General features: G+C 27.5%; 1 protein-coding gene across 3 annotated transcripts in view; it reads right to left on the reverse strand.

The window, feature by feature from the left end:
• Positions 1–17961: 17961 nt before the first annotated feature.
• LOC129980577 (target of rapamycin complex 2 subunit MAPKAP1-like) overlaps positions 17962–27457 on the reverse strand; it is a 145571-nt gene continuing 136075 nt past the window's right edge. For all 3 annotated transcript variants that reach the window (XM_056090951.1, XM_056090953.1, XM_056090952.1), the window contains 4 exons: positions 26239–26340; positions 22225–22359; positions 18967–19101; positions 17962–18307 (listed from right to left, as the gene is read on the reverse strand). In XM_056090951.1, coding sequence (XP_055946926.1) covers positions 18072–18307; positions 18967–19101; positions 22225–22359; positions 26239–26340 — 608 coding nt within the window. In that variant the 3' untranslated portion in view covers positions 17962–18071. The remainder of the gene's footprint in view (positions 18308–18966; positions 19102–22224; positions 22360–26238; positions 26341–27457) is intronic.

Consider the following 27457-nt stretch of genomic DNA (forward strand, 5'->3'; position numbering starts at 1 on the left):
GGACGCGCGTGCACACATGTTGCCCGGTGTGTAAACTGCGCATGTGGAAATACGGTTTGCATTAACTGCTGGTTTCGAAGTGATTGTGTTTACAAAAGGGCCCAAATCAAATGAAGCCCACTTCCAGTCCTTGTTTATTTTATTGACATTTTCACAATTGCGTCGATTTTGGTCACCTCTGTCCTGCATTATGAAGGGGGGGGATGAGCTCGACAAATCCTGCTTCTGCGTTATTTAGTAAAGATTCTTAATGAGAAATTCATTTCAAAAAGTATCGGTTCTACTTATAATGATATTTTGAAATGGATAAAAACTGAAGATAAATTGACTTTAAATTAGAAAATTTATTTATTATCTTTCAAGGAGAAGAGCCATTCAAGACTCTGATTGTCCGAAAAATGTATTTATTTTTATTTTACTTTATACGGAATATACAAGGTGAAAAAAATGAACTGGTTAAAAAAAAAATCCGATCTAGAAAATTTTTCGAGATTTTGGATATTCCAAAATCCACCCAGCGAATAAAATTTTCTCGCATATTCTCTAATAAATTTATCATGCCAGAGAACGTCTTAGATGACATTGATGTATGAAAAGTTTACGAAAAATTGACTTGAATTTAGTATTTTTACTGAATTGATCATTTTATCCTTGGCGTATTTTTTGGCGATTAATACCGGACATATGGTTAAAAGCATCCGGAAATCAAATTTGTATTTAAGACCCGTTTTTCCCAACCGATTGAAACAAAATTTTGATACAGAACTATACTTGTGGTCATACTAAATTTGATATATTTAAGTCATTGTGTTTTTTAATTATCGCGTTTACTTATTTCTGAAAGTACAGACCGATAGACAGTCAACCCCATTGTTGGATTTGCTTCAAAAGTGACAGGCGTCTGCAGTATATATTAAATCTGTGCACCAAATTTTATCTATCTAGTTATCTTCGTTTTGTAATTATTGTTTTAGCTTATATTTGAATGGGTGGACAAACGGAAAACAGATTTTACTCAAAATTTGATAGAAATCTGTAAATTTGGTGTAAAGACCACATACCAAATTTCAACCATCTAGCTCAAATCTTTGTTGAATTGTCTTTGTCACAGATAATCGGATATTTTTCGAAAATGTGTTTTTTGAACTCAAGGAATTGTGAAACATGGAAATTTATCAAAATCTCGTGTTCAAATTTTTTGACGATTACTTACTTCCTCTATATGATATACATAAGAAAATAAAAAATGCATATATGAAATTATGCTTGTTTGTGAACACGATCAACTCACGATTAATCAAACGTTGATTTATATCACATGTTCGATGAAATCTATTCAGAGGAAATCGGTCTATCCGGCTGTACGAAGACAAGTGAACACGATAATATAAAATATAAGGAATTAAATGAAAAAAAAAGTTAATTAACATCTAAATTATAAGCATGTGTCAAATTTGGTGCCACAATGAAATTTCTTATGTGATTTTGTGGCTACACTTGTAGCTGTGTGTCAAATTTTCGTTTGAATCGATTAGTAAAAAGGCGTCCATATACACATTCAGATTTTTGGTGCTTACTTATTAGTTACATCCCGGCGATTAATCGCTATAGATCACACTTTAATAGACTCCTTGACTACTGTTAGCCAGTGGCATAATACAAAAGTACATTTATTTTGGAGTAAGCTAGAAAGATTTGGAGAGACCACCCTAACTGGTTATGGTTGTAAAATGCACTTTAATTATTGTATTTAGCACAGACCTTCTTGAAATAAAATTAGATTTTTAGTATGCTTGTTATTATTACTAATTAAGAGCTATATTTAAAAAATAATAAGAATCAAACTCAAGCATTACTATATCAAGATGTTTCGCTTTAGAGGCTGAAAATCTTTTAAGTTTTTTTTTTCTTTATTTTTTTATAGTCTTTTTTTAATAATTTTATTAATTAAGTAATTTAATTAATTTTTTCTACAATTTTAATAATTAAGGTATAAAATAAATTAGCTATCAACAGAAATTTGCAATTTAATTGCAATGCGTTAAAATAATGTAACTGAGAAAATCTACCAAAAGAGATAATTTTATGCATCTTTTAATAAGCATAAAATTAAAAATAATGTGAATAATCAGAAAAAAAATTTAAGTAAAACCTTTCTATCAATAATATTTGCATGCTAAATTAATCTCCGAAAACAGTCTAAGAAAATAGAAGCACCTGAAAAAGCAAATTCCACTCTAATAGATAATTTTCCAGCCTACAAGAAATTGAAATCATCTGCTAATTGAGAAAGAGAACCTGCTTTCACGCATTTTCTTTTCAATGATTAGAAGAAATGATGATGATTCAAGAAATTGATCTTCTTGATGATGATAATTTCTTCAATGATGATTGAAGAAATTAATTCCGATGACTTTAGGATCCAACGTTAATAGGCGATGTTTCTATACTAATATTTCATCTATAAACGCTTTTACCCAGCTGAGCACCAACTGCTTCTGCTTTCAAATTGGTTTCTCATACAATATCATGTAGCAATCAGCGAAAGAGGTCTCACCGAAACTTTCTCGCATATTTTCAAATACAGATGTTGTCTCTCTCTGTGGACTCCGGGCAAAGCCTTGAATGACATTTTATTTTCATAGTCCCGTATATGGACGCCTTGAGTCTTATGGCATAATGAAGAAAACCGTATATTCAATTTGGACGGAGGGGGTTCCACCTATTCAAACGAAATTTTCAGAACTGCAATTTTAATAAAAAGATCATATGTTGAATTTATCTTAATCGTTTGATTTTTGAATTATTGCCCCTATATGCATTTAAATAGACGAATCGATAGGCAACAACCCACTAATCGGTTTTCACTCCTATATAGATAACAAAATTGTCTACTAAATTCCATTCAGCATGTATGCATATACTAATGCCAAGTTTACACTCGGCCAGTTATAAGACGGCAAGTAAGCAGCGCATGCTTAGAAAGGGACTGATTTATGTTTGCCACAATTTCATAAGATAGATTCAAGCATTCCATGCTTGGCCATAAATTGTCGTCTTTGCATTTCTAAATTTTTCTTTTTCACTGTTTATCGTTTTAAAATAATGGATATTTACACAAAGAAACATGGTAAAATAAAAACAAAAGGCCGACATACCTAAATTAGGAAAACTATAGAAAAGAAATGGCAAATAAAGAGGGGGAAAAAAACACCTTCGCATCAGAAAGAACAAAGAGCAAAAATTGTCGGAATTAATCTACGACAAGTGATCAATTTTTTCACGCCAAAAGAAAACCCCGCCAAATTCTACAAACGCATGCGCAGAAAGAGAAAAATACTATATAGCGGCATGTTGTCCCGTCGGAACAATTACTCTCCATCGAGCGAACAGTATTTTTAAGCCTTTCTAAGTAAGAAAAAGTATTATAATTTTAATAAGTGAAAGTATTATAATTTTTTAAAAACCTGAACTCAAGTTTTTGACTGCCGAATCTTAGCGTTTCAGATTAGCTTGAACAAAAAAAAAAAAAAAAAAAAAAAAAAAAAAAAAAAAAATGCCGAATCACGTCTGGCTGTTTCTGTTTACAGGTTTCTGTTAGTCTATCTATCTGTTTGTGCATACAATAACTCAAAAAATATTTTGAGCTTGGCGAATGAAATTTGGTACATAATATCTACTCAAAATTTGTAAATTTCTATCAAATTTTCAAAGTCTGGTCGGCTGTTTGAATATAAATTCACATGACAACTCCGAAACGAAAAGAACTAAGAAGATGGATAAAATGTAATATACAAATTTAGCATCTAAAGTGTATATACGTATCAAATTTGGAACCAATCCGTCAAATAATAAATAATCATCTGTATATCTGGACTTTCTCAAGCATGTAAATGCAATAATTTAAAAATGTAATGACTCAAATATATGAAATTCGGTATATGATTTTGGGACTGCCCTTGTAACTTTGTGTAAAATTTTAACTATCTATTAGTCACCACAATCAAAATTATCTATAAGTCACCATAATCAAAATTTAACTATTAGTCACCACAATCAAAATTATCTACTAGTCACCATAATCAAATTTTAACTATTAGTCACCACAATCAAAATTATCTACTAGTCACCATAATCAAATTTTAACTATGAGTCACCACAATCAAAAATATCTACTAGTCACCATAATCAAATTTTAACTATGAGTCACCACAATCAAAAATATCTATTAGTCACCATAATCAAATTTTAACTATGAGTCACCACAATCAAAATTATCTATTAGTCACCATAATCAAATTTTAACTATGAGTCACCACAATCAAAATTATCTATTAGTCACCATAATCAAATTTTAACTATTAGTCACCACAATCAAAATTTGGGAAAAAAACACAAAAAAACTAAAAACTACGCTCTAGTAGGCTCTTTCGTAACTATTGTTGGCCAGTGGCATACGTACATTTATTAGAGAATGATAATTTCGAGGAAATCACTCCTATTGGCTACTTTTTATACACAGACAGACAAACATTCTGAGAATGGATTTCCTTCAAAATTTCAAAATTTTTACAAGGAAAATATTTGAAATCGACAATAGACGTTATGCAAAATTAGATCGCAATTGCTTGAAACGGTTTTATTTGCATTGTTTATTTTTGTCCTTTGACATTAATAGAACCTTCTTCAGGCCCGACAAACCTTTTCTCCACTAGAAGGACGATAAAAATGGTTTTTTTTTGTTTATAATGTAGAATCATTTATAAAATGATTGTCATTGAAAAAGCTTATGGGCAATTACTTTGTCCAGGTTGCATCGTTCCGCAAAACAATGCATTTCAAACCCTTTTTACAATTTCCATTGACAAAAAGAAAGGTAAGAAAGAAACATCTTCTTCCTGGGAAGGTATTCTCCCACAACTACATGCACCGGCATCTACAGTTGTTCAAGTTCGTTCGATACTTTTCGTTATCATGTAACCAGTCATCACCAAGTTCCCTATCATCGCCAAATATTGGCGACCGCGTAGTAAAGTAGTAGAAATGGAAGCTAAACTTAGTTGTTAAATACTGGCAATAGACCTTGGTACATCAGCTCTGATACATTGATAACAGAAAAGAACTTTAGTTTCTAAATGAGTCTACGTTTTTACTTTCTCGTATATGAAGTATAGAGAAAGTATAGTAATCGTCAAAAAATTCGAACTAGAGATTTTGAAGAACCTCCACGTTTTATACCTCCCCAATTTCGAAAAACACATTTACGGAAAATATCCGTCCGTCTGTCAGTGACAAAGATAACTCAAAAACACTTTGAACTAGATAATGAAAATTTGGTATACGGTCTTTGCATAAATTTGTTGATTTCTATCAAATTTAGCAAAATCAATTTAGAGGAAATCTGCTTTCCCGACAGATCAAATATAAGTTATTACGATAACTATAAAACGAAGAAAGCTAAAACGGTAAAATTCGGTACACATATTTATATCTTTAGTATAGACACTTACTAAATTTTGAGCTAAATCCAGCAAGGAATTGATTGTCTGTCGGTCTATACTTTCAGAAACTTGTAAACGCGGTACCTCAAAAATTATCTGACTTAAATGTATCAAATTTGATATGGGATTTTGTAATAACAAGTGAAGTTCTGTTTCAAATTTTAGTTTCATTCGGTTGGAAAAAACGCATCTAAAACACAAATTCAATTTTCGGATACTTTTAATTATATACCAAGGATTAATTCCAAAAAACTCGCCAAGTATCACACGATAGATTCAGTAAAAATGATGAATTTACGCCGAAGGTTAATAATTCATAACTATTGTACGCCAATTATATGCAAGGCGTTTTCTGGGATAGCGCCTTTATTAGAGAGTATGCGAGAAAATTTTGGAGGGACCACATCCTCTCGTCTGTCATGAAATAACTCCCTTATTACTTTATAAGTCAAGATACCCTAATTGCAGAATTCCTATATTGGGATCTGATGATCGCTAGTCCAATTACAAGGAGAAACGTCCTTTTATTACTTTCAAAAACTCTATATAAACTGAAGCATAATATTTTCAATATGCTGACTGTCAAATATCATTCCCTTGTTGTTTGAAACTCTGCAGAGAGGGGTGAAGTTACTTTTATTGTATACCTTTTACCATTCAATGTTTCGTTCAGAAATAATCATCTATAAAACGGATACTCTGCATAGGCAATAACTACAAAACAAGAGCCGCTAATCTAGTTAAACTAACATGATTTATATATTCATTGCTAACATCCAAAAAATGATTTTTACCTAGATACAATATCATCGATAATACCAGGATCATCAATAAGAATGAACTAAAAATGAGAGTTTCAATCTCTCTAGAAGAAGCCAGATTAAATAAATCTCAGCCTTGGTCTATAAGAAGTTTCAATTTTTATAGGAACTTAGATTTATTTTGGAGATTCTGTGTAAAAAAAGGAACAAATACATTATAAATGTAATATTTTACTCCTGATACTTGAAGAATCTTTAAATATTACAATTCTATATATATGTTCTACTTTGAAAGATACTTTATTTCCTAGTGACTATTTTCCAAACTGATCTAAGGGGAACGTTGTCTTATATAGGAAAAGGCTGGATATTTTTATTCTAATTAAATATTTTTAAGGAAATGGTGAGCTGTCACTAATTTGAGAATAGCAAACTTATCGGATTGATAATGTTTTAGATGATCCATTCTCCATCTTTTTTTATTTCATACATAATACATAATACTTGATGTATTGTGTATAATGATCTGTCTTAAAGTTCACTCACTTTTTAGCAAAAGCATCATGGTCTTTCTTCTGATTGTAGAAAAAAACCCACTGCTGTTGCAGAAGTCAATTTTCATAAATTATTCGCTGTTTTTAATGAGGAAATATCGCGTCAATTAAGAATAGGTCATTGATGTATATTTATATTTATAGCATATATAATTAGAATTTTTGAAAGCTATGAAATTTTCTAAAAATTTTGTTACATACTGCTATGTTTGTAAAAGCGCCAGGATATTTGTTGTGGGTCGCACGTTTGGGGCCCTTATGTATATACCTGAAGCACATTGTGACTTCCGACATCATGTTTCTGCAAATCAGTTGATATCAAATTTTGTCAAAAAGAATTCTCTGCAATAAAGATAAAGAAGTTCTTTAAAATGGAGAACACTTGTTTAACCATGCACTGTACTAGACGATCGTCGAAAAGCAGAACTTCTTCATTAATTAAAAATATAGAAAAATATGCCTTAATGCTTTCACAGTGTGCGTCTATTGGTACGAATATCTGTTATTCTTCTTGCATAGGTGCGTAATAAATTCTGATGTCTCCAAAGAAAAATAAAAGTTCCTTTTACGGAAAAATATTCTTAAAGTACGGACCGTAATTACTACTGGGGCAAGATAGCAAAAATTTTTGGAGTAATAAAAGCTTCAAAAGAATAGTCTTATTTAAAATTTTCCAAATTACCAAATCTTTAAAGATTTGGTATAAGTTCATAGCTTATTCGCCTTTAAATGCATTTATTATTTCTATTGTTACTAAGCAATGCACAATATTTATTTTAGCATTAACAATTTTATCTGAAGAAACTAAGAGCCAAGAAATTTTTCTTCATGGGAATTCTTTTTTTTAAATCTTGTTCTAGGAAGCATTTATGGTTTGAAATTAGCCAAACTTAGAATTAAAAGATTTTCTCATTATAGATATGGTTATGACGATTCTTTCAGTGTTATCAGAATGCAGTATAAGAAAAGGCTGAATAATCTTTAGAACTTTTTTTTTTTTCAGATTTTAACAAAACCCATATCGTTTTTATTGGGTCGGAAAAATTACAATAAATCTCTTGCTGAAAACTAGAATCCTTAATATGTTGGATATTGTGAAAGTTCCGTTGCGGTGAACTTTGTTGCTAAGACCAGCGAAAATTCTGCTTCAAGTCACTGCTGCTCATTTCTCCGCCGGCTCACGTTCGCCGAATATGATGGACCAGTGGCCGAGATGCGATGCTTCACTGACCAAAGGCCTGATTACCCCTGATATGAAGCTTCAACCAACAGGGCGACTCTAGTAATGCTCACCGATATCGTCATAGGTTCGTTCACTGGATTAAATAAATGATGGCAGGACAACACGCGTGGGTCGCCCATGATGATGTAATAAAAATGCAGATTGGATGATGTTGTCGATATTTCGTTGCTTAAAAACATAGATTTTACCTCCCATTATACATAGAAAGTCTCTAGTTTGCCATTTTTTTGTTTCTTAAATACACATATAAAAAAAAATTTGACAAAATATTGCTCTGGAGATTTTAATGCATTTTGACGTTCTTGATTTAATAAAATCCGAAAAAGTCTATTGTTGAAATTATGTAAGTGTATCTGCCCTTATTAATATAAATATGTTAGCTAAGAAACGAATGAATAAGAAAGTTTGACTATTCTTACAATAAATTTAGGGTTTATTCAGTTTTAAACAAAAATTTAGGTAGCCTTAAATTTATGTTATATTAAGTATTGAATGAATTTTGCAAATAAGAAGATACATCTTTGAATTTCCTCTCTGTGATGTGAAGAAAAAAAAATAAATTTGTCAAAAAAAAAAAAAGTTTCGAATTTCTAGTGCACAAAGTCATTTATTGTCTCCCTCCCTCCCTCAAAATATGGGAAATGTACAATAGACAGTCAGGGACCTTCGAGATTTAATTTATAATTACATAAATAAAGTTCCAGCTAGGTAAAAAACCTTGGTTTAAAAGTTTTTTTGAAGAAAAATTATAAAGTTACCTGACAGTGTACTAAGTGGGTCAGTTAATCTGTTTCTAAACCTTTTACTTTCTATTATACGTAGTGTAGTGAAAGTATAGAAGTCGCCAAACAATTCAAACTCAAGACGAATTACCACGTTTTAGGCCTACCTGAGTTTAAACAACACATTTTTGGAAAATGTACGTCTGGCTGTCTGTGACAAAGACAACTCAAAAACAATCTGAGTTAGACTGTTGAAATTCAGTACAAGGTCTTTACACTAAATTTTCAGATTTTTATAAAATTTTGAATAAAATCTGATCAGAGGAAGTTTTTATCTGTCCGGCTGCTCTGTTATTAGTTAAAACGATAACAACAAAGATCAACAAGATCAATGAATAAGATTCGAGCACAAATTTATGATCTATTGTGTAGACATTTGTCAAATTTTCAGCAAATCCATTTACGGGTTGAATGTCTGTACTTTCAGAAACATATAAACGCGATAGTTCAGAAATGCAATAACTTAAATACACTACATTTGAAAAACGGATCTGAAAACACAAATTCAATTTTTGGATATTTAATGGCATACTAGGGATTAATCGTCAAAATACTCGCCAAGTATTACACGATAGTGTGATGAATAGCTTATAAGCCAGTTAACAGCTACGAGCAATTGCTTTTGTATTGTGGTCATGTTTCTGGGCTGCGAATCACAAGATCCCAGGATCTATCCTCGCTCATCACATCTTCCTCAATACATTCAATAAAAATGTTAAATTCAAGCCAACAGTTAATATTTCGTAACTATTGTAAACCGATGCAATGTAATGTTCTCTGGCTTGGATTGGATTGTTGATTTTATTGACACAAGAGCCAGAAAAGACTATACTGTGCCATGCATATGGTCAAAAAGTATAAAAATTCAATAATAGATAATAGAAAATTTTAATAGAAACTTGGGTTTATTTTTAAAACACATTATATGCACATGAAAAAAAACATGAGCAAAATAAAATTAACATTTTTTTCCCCTGACAGTAGAAATTCCTTCTATACTACAATCTTTTCTACTTCAAAGGGTATTTTGTTCGCCGAGATTCCTTCCAAAACTGAGCAAAGGGAAAACATGGAACAAGACAGACACACATTCATTTTTATTATTATTAATGACTAAAATTCATGGACTTCCCAATTCGGTAAATGAGTGTGAGGGGGGGGGCATGAAATAACATGGGGAGAGAATCTAACATTTTGAAGAAGCTTATTTGTGTCTCAGTTACTTTATCAATGACAGAAATTCTCCTTTTAAAAGCATCCAACAAGATATAATTCATATATTCTCCAACATCAAAAATAAAGGAAATAATGAAAATGAGTTTTACATATAATAATAACCAAATAAATTCGAGGATTTTAATTATTTATCTTTAATTGCTAATCATTTTCCACGAATGTCTTGTTGTCGATTTCCGAATCGAATCGCCAATGATTATAGAGTTTCTACCCTTTTTTTATCTGTAGATGGAAAAGCACAAATTTTCAAACTAGAATAGGGTTATTAAAGTTTCTCTTCCATTTTTATATCAAACATTCAACTAAAAAATAAGTATATAGAAATAAAATAAAATTTTGATGAAATAAACAAATGAATAATGAAAGGTTTGATTATTCTTGCTCATTTCGTACTTTTGGGAGTCCGCGGTGACCTGGTTTATTAGACTTTTGTTTCAGAGTCACAGGCCTCCAAGCTGGAATCCAATTCAACAGAAGAACTGCCATGTATGTATGCTAAATTCGATGGAACCAAATGTCCTTTCGCCAACGTGGCACGGAAACCTGGAAATAGAGCGCTGGCTCAATTATTGATCCCTGCCATCAGCCCTTGCTCAGAATTACATGGTCCGTCCCGAAATAATCCTCGTGCTCCTCTAAGCGAGATATAAATATAGCTAACATAGTTAAATCCTTCCTTTTATTTCTGGGAATGTGAAACCATACTTCCTGCACAAACTGATGAGGTGGTTTAGCTTATGGAAAAGTTCCTTGCAACTATTACTCTAATGAATGATGAGATTGAATGAACGGTTAATACGAGGGGTGATCCAAAAAAAAGTTCACAAGTTTTAGCAGCATTTGGAAAATAGAAATTGTGGATGGAAATATTGCTACCCAGAGTGGGAACAGGGGGCGTTAGTTGTCTTAGACCGGTCGTTCGTGCCTATAGTGTTAATATTGAGACCTGAAACAGCAACAGTAATGGCAAGACGTCTAAAAAAGTAGTCTCGCATGAATGCAATTGTGGCATCTTAACAAAATTTCGTGAAACCATCCGACGCAAACGTCCTGGATTGCTGACGGAAGGTGTCATTTTCCTGCATGATAGTGCCCGGCCCCATACAGCTCACCAGACTCAGCAATTGCTGGAAACGTTTAGGTGGAAGGTTTGGAGCTAGCATCCCCTACAGCCCCGATTTGGCTCCCAGTGAGAATTTTCTTTTCCCGGTATTGAAGAAACATTTATCCGAAACAAGGTTCATATCATATGGTGATGTTCAAAAAGGTATCGAGAACTGGCTCAATAGCCAGGGACCTGATTATTACCAAGACGGTGTGATAAATGCCTCAACAGGTTTGGTGATTATGTAGAGAAGTGACCGCCACATATGCCTCTTAATTACCATTTGTATCCTGTGTCTATTGTCTATAAAGCATTTTTCCTTTGCCATGTAAACTTTTTTTTTGGATCACCCTCGTATTTTATTAAGTAATGGTGAGTATAAAATATTCGTGATAAATGATTAAAATATTTTATAAAATTTAAATTTCTGAAAAATTATTCGACATTATATGAAATTGCTTTGAATGTCTAAAAATAAAATGAAAATTAATTTAACATGCATTTCAACTAAAACATTGTGAAGTTTTCATAAGCGCTAGTCTCTAAATCGCGCAACTCTATTTCTATGGTACTACGGTCCTCTGATATGACCGAAATTAAATAATAATGGATTTAAGTTCTAAAATGACATGTTATATATATGTCGATGATAAATAAGCCCGAAACAAACTATCAAAAATCCTCTTGAAAAAAACTGTATGCAATGCCATCAGTGATAAAACCCACAAACATGGGAAACCATAAAAATGTAAAAAGCAATCTGAGAATTAAAAATGTATCTTAATAGTTAATTATCGATAGTGGTACAAAGTGTATGAATTTTTTTCTTGCGAAATTAATAATTAACATCCATTTGAAAAATACCAGTTATTACCAGTGAAATCAAGATAAAGTACGCATTTATTTTAAAATTCCACAAATTTCCTTTTTTAACTAAAACGTTTTGGGATTTGTTACTGATATTATCATTCTAAAATAACGATATTCATAAGCTTTATAATTCGGCCAGGCTTGATCGCAGAAGATTGAAACGTTAGATTGTCAAGATAATTTTACTTCAGATGATTTGTAGGATCAAAAGTACTGTATAAATTTCAGACTTCATAATTGTTTTTAGAAGTGCATTTATTGATTGAAATAAGATATAATATTATTTACTGCATTTAAATCTTTTTGAAAGCTGAATTTTATGATGAATCAGAGTAATTTTTATTGAATAATTCTTTAAAATATTGCATAAATTATTTTTTAAAAAATTATATGGTATACGTAAGATTACACTGCTGAAGGATTAGCTTTTTTGAAGTTATTTTTTTAAAAACTTGCTTCGTTTCCGTTAAATTTTTTTGTATTTTTTGAAGTTTTATCGCTTTTTTTTTCAAATTCAGATGGCAGCTGACAGCAAATTAGAGAGAAATATAGTACAATGAACAAAATATCGTAAGGTTTCAATAATAATATGAGTTATATGACTATTGAAATATGAAGTTTAAAAATATTTTTCTGAAGAAGTGTTAAAAGACCAAGGTACATAAATATTTAATTGAAAATTTTAGAGAACATTGCTCCTAGCGAACCAGCTGGTCGCCATAAGCTTCTAGTTATATATAAAACAGACTCCAAAAATTTAATAATAACTGCAGCTTTATAAATTTTATTTAATATAATTGAATTGTTACTAAGAATGAAATGTGTAACAAACGTTTAGGCATAGAACGAAATATTCTAATGAAACGACAGACAGCAAAGGCAGAATGTCTGCTGTCTGTTTATTTTTACACAAGTTTCTTTCAAAGAAAATATTGCAACTGCTATCAGAGGGCTGAAAGGCTTCAGATTTGTGTTGTTTAAAAATTCGGGATAGTAGACTCTGGATCAGAAGTCGAACCCCTGAGCTGAATTGCTATAATTTCTTCCTTTTATCATCATTCGTTCAAAAACACTGCTTCAATCAAATATTTCGAATCATAGTTTACAAGTGAATAATATACTACATATTTAATTAAACTTGCACATTTTTAGTAATTTAAATAATATTGATATGGATCAAATACAACGTTATTTCTAGCTTTTGTTATGATTCCTCCATGTTTTCTTTATCGAAATGATTTCATATACACAGAAAACTTGAGTCGCAGTGAAAACTTTCGGCGCTTTTATTTTATACAGTATTAAGAACTGAAAACGAAAGGGGAAAAAAAAATATTTTGCAAATAAGAAAGAATAAGAACTGAAATGGGTTGCAATTAAATTTTTTTGTTCAAAATATATGAATTCAAATAATTAATTAAGTAATTAAGTAGTTTAGCATACTATTTATACCTGCCTAATAATAATAGTAATAAATATTGTATTAGAATAAATTACCAAAATTAAAGTTTTAGATCATTTACATTTTTCCAAATTTTTTACAATATCATGCACATCTGTCTGGTAATATGAAAAAAAAAAAAAATGAATAAATTGTAAGAAATAAAGTTTAAGATAAATTGCATATCTTTTTACAAAATAATAAAATAATCAAAAACTATTTACATTTAAGTTAGAAAGGAAATATTCACAGTAGAAATTTACATGTATTTTTAAGAAATCTGTACTATAACATTAATTTGTAAATTATATGAACAATGATATGATCAATGATATGATAACCACCCTGAGAAATGGAATTTCATCTTTATACCTGTAGATGGCAGCACGAATTGTGCAAAGGTAAGAAATACTAGTAGTTCATACTTTTTAATAAAATTAAATTTAAGATTATTATTTTGTTCTCAATAGCATTGCATATTTATGTTATGCTCTTTTCTTCAATTTTCTGTGTTTTCGCCTTACTTCTACAAATTCTTTATTAATCTATTCAAAATGCACAGAAGAGGGCATATTCGAATCTCTTCACACTGGATATCAAAAACATTGAACTTTTTTTCATAAGATATATATATATATATATATATATATATATATATATATGCTTACATTAAATTTCTACGCATCGAATAAATTTTTTTAATCTAAAATTACGATTAGCTTCTGCAATCAAACAGCGGTAATTAATTTTGCTCATAAAAAAGATTTAAATTAAACCTGAGAATAAAAGGAGTATTCTTTCGTTGATTTTTACTACAAAAGAAATTCTTAGAAAACCGGAAATCGTTTACGTAAAGGCAATTGATATCTGTTGGCGAGCTTCATCTTCTTTTTAGGAATCATTGTCTTAATTTTGGAGCCATGTATTTTCTTAAAACTGAGCCTCGCTTCAAAATTCTTATAGGGAGTATTTCCCCCAATATAGAAAAATTTACGTTAAATGAAAACAGATTTGGCAAAAACAAACAAACCATGATCAGCAGGAAAGGTGTTCATTAGTTAAAAAGTAATTCGTTAAATAATTATTTGCACATTTTTAAAAATAAATAAATCCAAAAATTGTTAGGATATCCTAAAATCTAATTATGTATAATGGTTCATTCTGTAAGATATTGATGAAAAAAATTAAATTTTTTGCTTATTGAAATTTCTATACATCAATTTTTTTACCAAAAATCTTCAAATTCGATGTATAGAAGTTTAGTTATAAATATTTTAAACATATTTCAGTTTCGTGTTTTCAAATTTGATTCACATAGTAAATTCTTCCTCAAAGCTTATACTCTTACCTGTGCTCTTTTTTATAATTGTATATTTAAATGCAAGCAAATTCCTTTATGATAATTTATTATTTTTAATTCATTTATTGCAAGGAATTTCACTATTCATTAAAGCAAATATTTAAAGTTTCAATTTGAAAATTGATACAATTTAAGACCTGGTGTTTCGGATGGGTTTTTCTTGTCTAAATTAAGTCTGATCAGCAAATTATAAATACAGTAAACGTATTTTTCGGAAAAGAAACTACCGAAAAAAAGAGGGAGAAACAATCATTTTATGTCTGTCAAATAAAAATGACACTTATTACAATACTTTCAAAATAAAAGAAAAATGAACCGAACAAATTGAGTAAGTAAACCGAATTGAGTAAACCGAACATAAAATTTCAGTTAACCGGGACTGGATTAAATTGTTTCGGGACCTTTATGCAAATAAATTTTCGGTGGCATCTTTTGCTCTCTCTAATGTTTAAAGGGAGATATTGATCTCAATTTAATCGTTAATAGCTTTTCAGTAATATTATGACAAATTGAAATAAATAAAAAAAAAAGCATTTGATTTGTGGATCACTTTTATGAGTGTTGATTTCACTATCCCAATAATAATTTTTTTTTAACTTAAAAACAATTTTGAACAAAATTATAAAAAAGATTATAATAACTTCTTTTTGACGACTCAATTAAAAATATTATGATGCAGTTTATCAAAAACAAAAAAGCGTCACATTGACTTGCAAGTATAAAAAATCATGAGAATAATATATTTAAATTTCCTTAATGCTTGAATTTAATTTAAACTAGAAATAATATGAAAAAAAAAAAAAAATTCACAGGGTGAAAAAAAAAGCATGAAATTTTTTCTTTAAATTTTGGAACTGGCTACGATTCTGTGCTGATGTGAAGGAACAAATAGGCATAAATGTTTCAGATATCAATCAACAAGGCCAAACGATAGTGGAATTTTTTTTTTCTTTTCAAAACCAAATATTAAGAGAAGAGAAAAACAAATATCTGCCATGAGTACCATTTGTTTTTTTTTTTCTTCAACAATTGTATCCAATAAACACATTTCACTAATTTTTAACATTCAATAATGTTTAATACATTATTTATGTTCCATCATAAAATAATACAAATTAAAAATTTGGCAGTAAGATAAACCTAACAAGTGATAAGAAATCAGAAAATAGTTTTTATTGTAGTTTTATGTTACATCATAGTTTTTAGCTTTTACATAAAATAAATCTCAAATTATATAATATAAATACATGCAACCATGCCCAAAGTCCAATTTAGAGAAAATCTTCATAAATAAATGATAATGTTCCTGTTTAAAGTATTATATTATATCTGTTCAGTCATCCTTGATATCCTCAATAAAAATATTATGTCAGAAATTTTTATTGTGCAATATATGCTGCTAAATAACTAAAATGTATTGAAATCATCATTATACAATTAAAGGTTTTCAACAAATTCAGATTTAAGCATTCATAACAACTTCGTGTTTATTCAAGAAAGATGCATTGCCCATTCTGTTAACTGGAATAAAGGGATAGTAGTTTTATAAATAACTCAAATCTCCAATAAATGCACGACCTGCAATATTAGTATCTATGTTCAATATAAATTGACTTATGTCAACATTCATCAAACATATTTTGCACAATTATCTTTTGTTTGATGATTTGTGACCAATGGGTAGTAGATTCTGCATTGATCTTACAGTCGAATTCATTTAAATTGTATGTATTCCTGTATTTAATTTTAATTATATATGACCAGGCCTGATTTAAAATAAAGAACTCTATCTAAACTTTTCTGGATTGTCAGAAATATCTTTTACATTATTTTCTTTCCATTTTATAGAGATTTCCCATATTTTAGGTACTATTTTTTTAGTATTCAATTTGTTCTGCTTATCATAATTTTATTTTTCTTTATTATTTTTATACAATAAAATTAAATCAAATGAACATATTTTAGTTCTAAAATTACTCTGAAGAGATTTCTCTTCATAATTTTTAAACATTTTTAAGATAGGATTTTGTAAAAAAATTCTTGTTGATTTTTTTTTTTTTTTGCAACATATTTTTAGGCACTTGTTTAGTTTTATGAACTCATGATAAATCCTCAAAACCATGCAAACTATCTTGGCGTCTTATGTAAAATAGAACTTGTCTAATTTGAAAATCGCTAAATAAATCAGAGAACACAAGTATCTATGGGTAATTCTGATATCATACATAAAATGGATTTTTGTTTTTGAAGTAATCTGAAAATCGCTACGTAAACTGTAAAAAAAAAAAAAAAAAAACAAAAAAAAAAAAACCACATTTGTTTTTAATTCATAATTTTAATCTCTGAATATGAATTTCAATTTCATTCTTTATTAAATTGATTGAATTCCGGTTCTGTATTTATTCGTTAGAAAATTATATTTATTTTCATACATTCAAATTTTATGTTTTAATACCACATTTACATTTTTAAAAGATGCTTTTTCAAATTCTAAATTTGCCTAAGTTTTCTTTTTATAAACCCTCCAAGAAATCATATTCAATGCACATTTTGTTCAAATATTGCACAATAATTTCTCAATAACTTCTACAGTTTCTGAACTGTAGAATAAACAATCTTTTCTTTTCAATATATTTTGCAGTTTTTTCAATGCTTCATAATGTGAAAAAAATTGAGATTCCTTGTTACTTATTTATCAAATCTCATTAGTTAAGGATTAGATAGAAATACTGTTTATTGCTAAGCTCAGGAAATAGGTACAATATTTCTTGAGTTAAATGCAATAATTTAAACAAATTATTTGATAATCTTGTGCACTAAAAAGCTATCGCCATATACTTCTTTTTTAATTTTCAAAAAAACACCTCCTAATTTTCAAAACATTTTTGGCTTTAAATTCTATATTTTTTAAAAATTTTATATTTGCTTTCTCTTGCATTCATTTCCTGTCAAAATTTAAATATTTTGGAGGATTTTATAAAAAAAATCATTTTAAATACAACCATGTATGTTAATGGATAAGTTTTACTGTTACGAATTTCTTGCTCTATAGCCTAACTTGACTTTTGCATCATATTTATCCATTAAAAGAAGACAAAAAGATACCAATGTTATCAAAAATAAATTTTTTAATGAAAAAATAAGAAAACAGTAATAGATTCACAGGTAATTCAGAGATTAATACTTTTTTTAAAAACTAAATCATTAAATGGAACTATTCATGATCGGGTCATTGAGCCTTTTGAGACACTTATTTGAGATTTCATAGCCTTTCTCTGAAGTTTTCTCTCTCTGTACAATTGAAATTCTTTGCATGCATTTGTAGATCGCATCTCTAAAATAATCTGAACTTTCTTAACGATATCTTGAGCAGTTGAAGGGTCAGTTTCAAAGACATACTTCTTGAATTCTTGATTCATTTGGTATATTAATTTGAAAATACATTTTCCAGGATCTGTAAGGGAGATTTAAATTATTATTAATAATTTTAATATGCATTTTTTTAAACAAAAAAAATTGCATATGTTAAACCTTTTTTTTCTTTTTACTTCTTTCTCTCTCATACTGAAAATTAAACTCTTAATTGTTATACTTAAAAGCTGAGCATTTTTTACAGTCCCAAACTAGAAATATAAAAAAGAGAATTCTGTTTAACATGTGTTGAATGCATGCATAATAAAAGTATCCTCTCACATTATTGCAAATTTTTAAAAAAAAATTCCATTAAATAAATAAGAAGAAAAATTTAACATGTACTCTTTCATTACAAAATAAAAAACCTGAAGAGCAAAACTTACATTCTGAATTCCATATTATCATAATAAATACTTAGAATAAATTAAAACATTATTTTACAAAATAAGTTTCATTGTTAACTATATTTTCTAAAATTATTTACATTAAAATGGTTTTTAGATTTAAGAAATTACTAAAACAACAATAGGAAATAAAAAATAGTTAAAAGAATTCAACACCTGTATGATTTTTCATATACATTCATGTGTCTGATATATAGCAACAGAATAAATATTAAAAAACATAATTAAAAAAAAGTAGGGGGGGGGGCACACACACATGACAAAACATTATATGACATTCGTAAAATGTACTCACTATATTTCTTAGACACAATTTCGCAAGCTGCAATTGTGTCCATATATAAAGTAGCTGGTTTCTGTTGCCTACTTAATATTTTTGCAGCACCCTTTGGAGGTAAAGGATTAATTTCCACTTTTTCACCGGATATTCCTAAAAAAATGAAGAAACCGTATTAAAAATTAATAAAAAATAAAATTAATGAATTTAAAGTTGTTTATACAATATAGATAAAAATAGATATTTAAGAAAGATATATTATAAAAGAATTATAATGAATGATTTTTTAAAACAAATTTATTTACCATCAAATAATTGTTATTCTTCATTGTAATATAAAGAAAAATTTCTACAGTTTTTATAAAGCAAAATGAAAATATAATATCAAAATTTAAAATTTTTATTCCTTTTAAAATATGCTTTGATAAATAATATAATTTAATAAACATAAACAATATGTCATGTAAATAATAAAATATGTATCATTATATATTTCAAATATATAATGTAAACATTAAATATACTTGGAGGAGAAATTTTATAAAACAGGCATAAAGCTAATAATATATAAATCTTTAATAAATTTTTTTAAAAATTTACCAAATTTCAACACAAATTAAATAATTTCATGAATATTGTAATATCAAGGAAATTTTTTTTAATTATCCTAATAAAATATTTGTAACTAATTGAAAACTATCAACTTTATAAGAAAAATAAAAGAAGTAATGGAAAGACACATTTTGAGCATATAATTAGAAATAATTTTAATAAAATATTATATATTTTCTACTAGAATAAGCATTCTAATTAAACTAAAATTTTCTATTTTAAAGGAAGCCCTATAAAATCCTTATTAAAATACAGTAGAGACTCAACAGAATAACTTATTAAAATAAATTTGAAAATTTTTATATTTTAAAAGCGACTAATATATTACCAACAATCTGAATTCAAAAAATGTGGTACATAAAAACTGCTTTAATGATTTTGCAAAACATTAGTTCTTGTCTTATGAGATTTGATATTGGCATTTACAAGACAGGATAATAATGAATCAATTTTACTTTCAATATTATTACTTTTATTGAAGCTGTAAAATATTTTTAAAAGCACATTGCTTTAAGTTTTTGAATAATTCATTTCTTAATGTTTCTAAAAAATTTATCAAAATTAAGAAGAATTATAGAGGGAATTTCAAATAATTGAAACCAATATTACTTATATCTTATATGAAAATATCTTACATATATTTAAAAATTTTTAAAAATCTAACAATAATGAATTAGTTTCAAACTTTCACAACATTACAAAAATATATTTAATTCTAGATTAAACTAAGTACTGAATCTTTTAAATAAAATATACTGCAGCAAAAAATTTACCATTTCAATGAATCAATAAAAAATATAAATAAAATAAATACTTTCGAATAATGGAATTAAGCATGAGCAAAGGAATTATATAATCTTCAAAACAATAGATAATTTAAAAAATTATGGCAGCAATTTCGAATTTTTAAGACATTCCTTAAAATAATAATAGCTTGCAACAATATATGAAAGTATTTAGACTTTGTTTCTTCAATAATAATTATGGATTAATTAATTTCTTCAATAATGATTTAATCATTAAATGGAATAAAGTTTTTTTTAATTATTTCAATTTGATATAATTCAATTACAAAATTAATTAACAAAAATTAGTTTTATCAAAACATGTCTCCATTTTATAAGATTTATATCAAATTAAAAAAATAAATATTGATCTATAATTCTTGAATAATACAATAAATATATTTTATTTAAATATCATTACAAAAACTTGTATAAAATAAAAGGATTTTGCAAGAAATTAGCTCATTTGTGGCATTTCCAACAATAGTTTAAATTTGCAAAACTTACTGCTTAATTTTATATATTAAAGAAACACAATATATATTGATAATTTGTTACAACTCCTCTCTTTAGAAAATCTGAATTTTGAACACTGATTAAGTCATTAATAAAATTAATTAACTTTAATTATAATTTCTATCTAGCAGAATAAAAAAAAAAAAATGCAGAATTTAAAATATAGCTATGAAAGAAAAAAAACCCAATTTATAAATTTTATTTTATAAAAAAAGGGATCAGAATAATTAAAATTAAGAATATTCTTGAGTTTCAATAAGATAAATCAAATTCAACAAAGATTGTAATAAAAAAATTATGCTACTTAAATTTTTTAAAAAACCAGTAGGTGTAGTCTCCTCAAAACTGAATTCCTTGTATCATTTGCCGATTAATTCCTGGCATGCCCTTAATAAAATCCAAAAGTCGAAATTATGTTTTAGACATGATTTTCTCAATCGATTGAAAGAAACAAATGACAAAACTACACTTGCAGTCACAAAATCCCATACTAAATCTGATATATTTAAGTTATTATGTTTTTGCATTATAGCATTTACATGTTTCTGAAAGTACAGACAGACAGACAGTTAACTTGTATTTGCATTTGGCTCAAAATTTGACAGGTATATATACTAAAAGATATTAAATCTGTGTTTTGAATTTTATATATATAGCTCTCTTAGTTTTGTAATTATCGAGTTAATTTATATTCTAATAGCCAGATTTCCTGCAAACAGATTTTATTCAAAATTTGATAGAAATCTGCAAGTTTGGTGTGAAGACCAGATAACAAATTTCAACCATCTAGCTTAAAGCAGTTTTGTGTTATCTTTGTCACAGGGATACAGACAGACGCTTTCCAATAATGTGTTTTTTGAACTGAAGGAGGTCTATAATGTGAAGATTTGTCAAAATCTCAAAGAATGTTTTTAACGTTTATTATACTTTCACTATACTACGTATACAAAAAAAAATAAAAAACAGACAGACAGAAAGAGAAAGAATATTCTCTTTATCTTTTCAGGTAATTCAAATGCTATGATAATTAGAAGCTCCCAACCCCTTTTTAGAGAAAATTACAACTCTCACACAAAAGACGTTTTGAAATTTTCTCATTAAGTAAAACTAATTTGTGGAAAATTTTAATGATCATCGAGTACAACATTTAATTTCTTTATTTTGAAATATCAACACATGTCAGAAAAGAAAAGATTGGGAAATCAACAAGAGGTGAAACAGGATAATGGTTCTTACCTACTAACTACATGAAAAATGGGTAGGGGTGGATGACTATTTCTTAGTCATAATCCTCATTTCAAAAAGTTGTTTCACAATTTCTTCTACTCATAATTTAAAGGTTAAACTATAAGCATATTTTTACCTAATTGAACATCGTAGTTCATTCCCATTTTCTGATTCAGGGTAACATTGAAAGATCTGTATAAAGGTGCTTCAACAGCCTTCATATGAGCATCATATTCATCAGTTTCGAAATCTCGCATTCTTTCTTTGGCATCTAGAATGGTGTTTAGAATAAAACATTATTTAACATGTTTATAAATTATATAATTTATTACATTATATACATTATTTAATATATTTAAATATAATAACGATTAATAATTATAGTCAGTGATAATATGATATGCATCATTATGCAAAATTAAATGGTGCTTAATATAATAATAATTTTAATATAATTTACTTTTTAAACTTGGCTGCAGCAGCGGTTTTAGATTTGTCATATCTTTATGACTTTTAAAAATACCAATAAAATATAAAACAAAATTCATGTGTTATGTGAGAATTTAAAAAGTATAAAACCTACAATTAAAATAGAATTTAGAAAATACAAACATATGAAATTCAAAAGTATGAATGAAGTTTAAATAAAAATAATAACAATAAAAGAAATAATAATTCAAAATAACAAACAAAATGTAAGATATAACATAAAAATAAACTTTAAGACAAATAAATAAAAATAAAACAGATCTTACAATAAAAGCAAAGAAAAAGATAATACTACAAATAAAAGACCATTAATTTTTATAATTAATTATAAGAAGTAACATTCATAAGATTAACATATGATATATTTAGAAGTACATAACATAATACAAAATCTGAATATGTTTACTCTAATTCTCATCAAGTAAAAGAGTTTCCAATATATTCTGTATAATATTTTTTATCCCATTTTTCCAATCTTATATTGAATTAATTCCAAAATTCCCATTAGTTTGCAGTTGTTTGGAAATAATTTTTTTTCCTATTCAAAATTACTATGACAGACAAAGATTGAGATAACAATTAATATAATCATAATTAGTATAATTAAGTATTAGTATCATATCACAATTGTTACAACATATAAATAATGCTTACACAATTATTATAATAACACATATTTATATTTTTCATTATTGATCTGCATTTCTTTAATTCCGCCAAGTATTTATAGTGTGTCTATTTTAATCATTGCCCAGTAGCTGATTTCTTTAAGACAGCATATATTTCCTGTAGGTAATATTCCTTAAATCATGTAAAAAAATTACACTTTATGTGTTTTAGTAAATGAATGTATTTCTGAAAAAATTACTAAATCTAAACTTTTTTACAGTTTCCTAGTACTATTAGTCATATTTATTCAAATATCCACATGTTAATATTTAAACAAACAATTCCATACTTCTGTAATCCAAATTGATAGAGTTATGAAGCGTTGAATTCCATTGGTTTAGGCTACAACGGACATGCTCCAACAACATTGAACACTTAATTTTATAAAATACCGCATTTACCAAAAATAGTGAATGTATCCAGATATTTAGAAACTGTCAGTGAATTTACAATAGGAATGATATGATTTTAAATTTTTGAAGAAAGATTTCTCTATAGTAAGATTAAACATTTTCATTATTTGCATCTCATGTGTATTCTAATACATCCTTTATAGTCAGTACAAAACCTATTTGCACTTAATTATTGATTGAAGAGTTAATTATTCTTTTTTTTTAAACAATAAAAGTGTTCGATTACACCAAGTTCACTCATGCTGATAATGGCTTTTGTTGGGCGATGGAATCCTATAGATTTTCTTATTTAAAAAATGTCTGAATTAAATTCACTAAAGAAGAAATAACAATTGAGAGAGAGAGAGAGAGAAAACTGCATAAAAATAAAATTGATACTGTTGTAAAGTTAAGAAGACTAAGATTTTGAACTACTCTACAAATTTTTGGTTTCCCTTTTATTTCAATACATATGTCTTGAAAAGAAGTTTGTATAAAATTTTACCCAAAAAAGTAATCATTGCATTAAAAATATTATACATAAAAGAATAATTAATCATGAATAATAACAGGTATATCAACTAGTTATTTAAATAAATACTAAAATAAATTACTGACTGAATATTTTGAAGTTTGAGAATATCTGAAGCATATTTGAGAATATCATTTATCCGAAATATTTAATTTGACAATAAATACTTCATTTAAGTAAAAGTTTTGATTAAGTAGAAGTGACTTCATGGATCAATTGAAACTGAAAAATTATATAAAGAGTACAAAGAATTGGCTTAGTTATCTTGCTACCCAATAAAATAATAACTGTGCCAACACTTCAATCATTAAACTAACACACCACACCATTATGATGACATCTGAAAAACCCTGATAAATTAAATGTTAAGGAGGCTATTGAGAATTCAGTTAACCACATGGTCTTCCTGGGCGGAGCTAGCTGCCAATCATGTAAATATCACGTGGTCTCCCTGTTGATGTTAGTATATTTTTTTCCCAGTAGAAGTGACTCGTGTACTAGGGTGAATGTGATATTGCCTCTCTACCGAGAAATTTTATGTGTAGTTCTCTAGGCCTACTACACTATGGCGTAATCATGTGCCTTTTGTTGTTGATGTTACCAATAAACCACATCAAAGACAACATGTGTCTTCAAGTCATTTCCCCCATGCAAAAATCTTCACTATCAAATAAATTATTGTGTAATCAAGAAAAGCAACAACAATAATTTTTATAGAGGCATACATATAAGATAGATTTTTAATGGAAATATATCCCCAACTCATGTTTCTCTGGCCATGAACCAAGAGATTTTCTCAACAAAATATGGCAGTGTATATAAATCTTTAAATTGATCAATTAATTATAAATAATTATTATAATATATATGCTTTAAAAACCAATTCTATTCAATAAATGATAGTAAAAATCAAAATCTCTGGTCAAAAATTAGCTAAAATGCTCTTTTGTCTAGGCTGAATGCATAGTTTAAAAAGATAAATATTTAGATGTTTTTCAATTAAAACCTTCATTAAATCAATAGATTTAAATTATTTGCACACATAAAACCAGAAATTAAAGGCTTCATTAATAGGATGCAGCATGCTAATATAACATGTTTGGAAATTGAACAATAAATAATTTTTCTTTCTGGGATCATTTTGGGGATAATAGAAATCCTGCAAATTTATTGCTATTTCCATAATTATATCAATATACTCACTAATATTAACTTGATTAATTATATTCAATCCAAAATCCAACAATACTAAAAGGTCACATGTGTTTCTATTGAATAAATCTTATTAGTTTTAATTATTTAATATTATATTTGTTTAATTTAAATCAGTTTATTTATTTGTAATTTTTTTGAGAAGTTTTTTTTTATATACTTGCAGCTTGAACAATTTAAAACAATGTTTAAAAATGGCAACTTGACTGAATAGAATAATAAAGGCAAACAGAGCTTTGAGAATAGAGCATAATGGAGTTGTGGTAGTTATAAAAATTTAATAAGATTGGAATTTTCTAATATAAAACATAAACATATTTGCTTAGAAAACTGTTTAAGAAGAGCCAAGGCTCAAAAATATGAGACAAAAAACAAACATGGTGAAAATAAGTGAACGAAATTACTGAGTTGAAAAAAATCATGTTCAGAAGATAATACAGTCATAGTAAAAAAATTCACTTTTATTATACCACCAAGCATATGTTAAATAAAAAATGGTTTTATTGAAATACAGAGATATGTTAGAAAAGATCAGTAAAGTATACTTATATCAGCCAACTAAACAACCACCACCACAAAAAAGTTTTCAAAAAGGTTTACTTTGCAAAAAATCCTATAAGTAATTGTATTATTTTGTCAGTTTCATATTTTTTTAATTGTTCTAATGATATAAAGCAAATATTTATATAATACAACAATTTCCTTTGCATATGCAGTGAAAATTTTAAGTCAATTTTCAAAATTAAATTGTTTGAATCACCGAAATTTTGTAAGAAAGAAACCTGAAATAAAATCATTAACTTCTTACAATATAAATCAGAAAATTGGAAATAAGACAGTATATAAAGATAATTACCATCTTCAAATACCAAGCGAAACACCAAACTTGGAAAGCTTGATAATTTACTATCTAAAGGTATAGCAACACCAGGTTCTTCTATCTTTTCAATATGATAAGCTGTAAGAAAAATGAGAATATTTTTTTTATCACAACAAAATGTAGATGCTTTCTATGTAAAAAAATATTTGTCTTGAAAAATAATATAATTAATGTTATTTTCGGAGATAGTCAATATATATATATATATATATATATATATATATATATACAGGGTAATCATAAAATCTTTCCCAGATTATTCAAAAGTAATTGCAAAAACCACATTGAATCAAATACTTAAAATTTTCCTAATGGAATAATTGTATTCTTATTTTGTTTTATTTTATTTAATCCAACAGATAGTGTAATTAATGCTGAAATAGTGATTTTGCATTGGATTGTTATTAAAATGACACCAATGTGCTTTTCAATTCCATGAATTCATAACGGCCATTACCGTTCAAGAAACATTTTGGAATTACATAAAAGATAAAGTGCTTGCAATGCCAATAGAAAGATACTGATACACTCAAAAGTTAGGATCTCATATGCTCCATTTAGTGAAAATTGGAATATTCTCTCGACATTCTTGGAATTAGTAAATTGCTCATATTGAAATTTAACAATGTAAATTATTTTATTAAAAACTTTATAAATGTCTTTACAATATATCAAAACAACCATATAATAAATTATAATATTTTTTACATTATTATTATTATTTTTTTATAATTAGGAAAAGAATTTATGACCACCCAACAAATATATACAAGAAATGCATTATCTTTATTTTTATTTTGCAGGTGAATCTCATAAATAGTAAATAATGATGCATTTTTTCTTGAAATTAAAAACAAAAGTATAATGTAGTTAAATAAAACTATGAAGCAGTCTTTATTTAACCAAGCATTATATAAAGACTATAATGAACAATAATGAATAATTAAATAAAATTAATAAAAATATTCAATTGGAATCAGTTTCCATTTGTCTAATAAAAATTATCACTTATGACTTATGCTAAGTTTGCATTTTTACATTTTCTATTAACAACAAATTTTTATCTTTTAATTATAAAATAAGTTTTTCTAATGATGAATAATGGTGAGACCAAGATGCATAAAAGCAACAATTTATGAAGGTACGATATATGCTATGTTATACAAATAAAAATAAACACTAATAAAATCAATGG

This window comes from Argiope bruennichi, chromosome 8 (assembly GCF_947563725.1).
Source record: "Argiope bruennichi chromosome 8, qqArgBrue1.1, whole genome shotgun sequence".
Taxonomy (NCBI): Eukaryota; Metazoa; Arthropoda; class Arachnida; order Araneae; family Araneidae; genus Argiope; species Argiope bruennichi.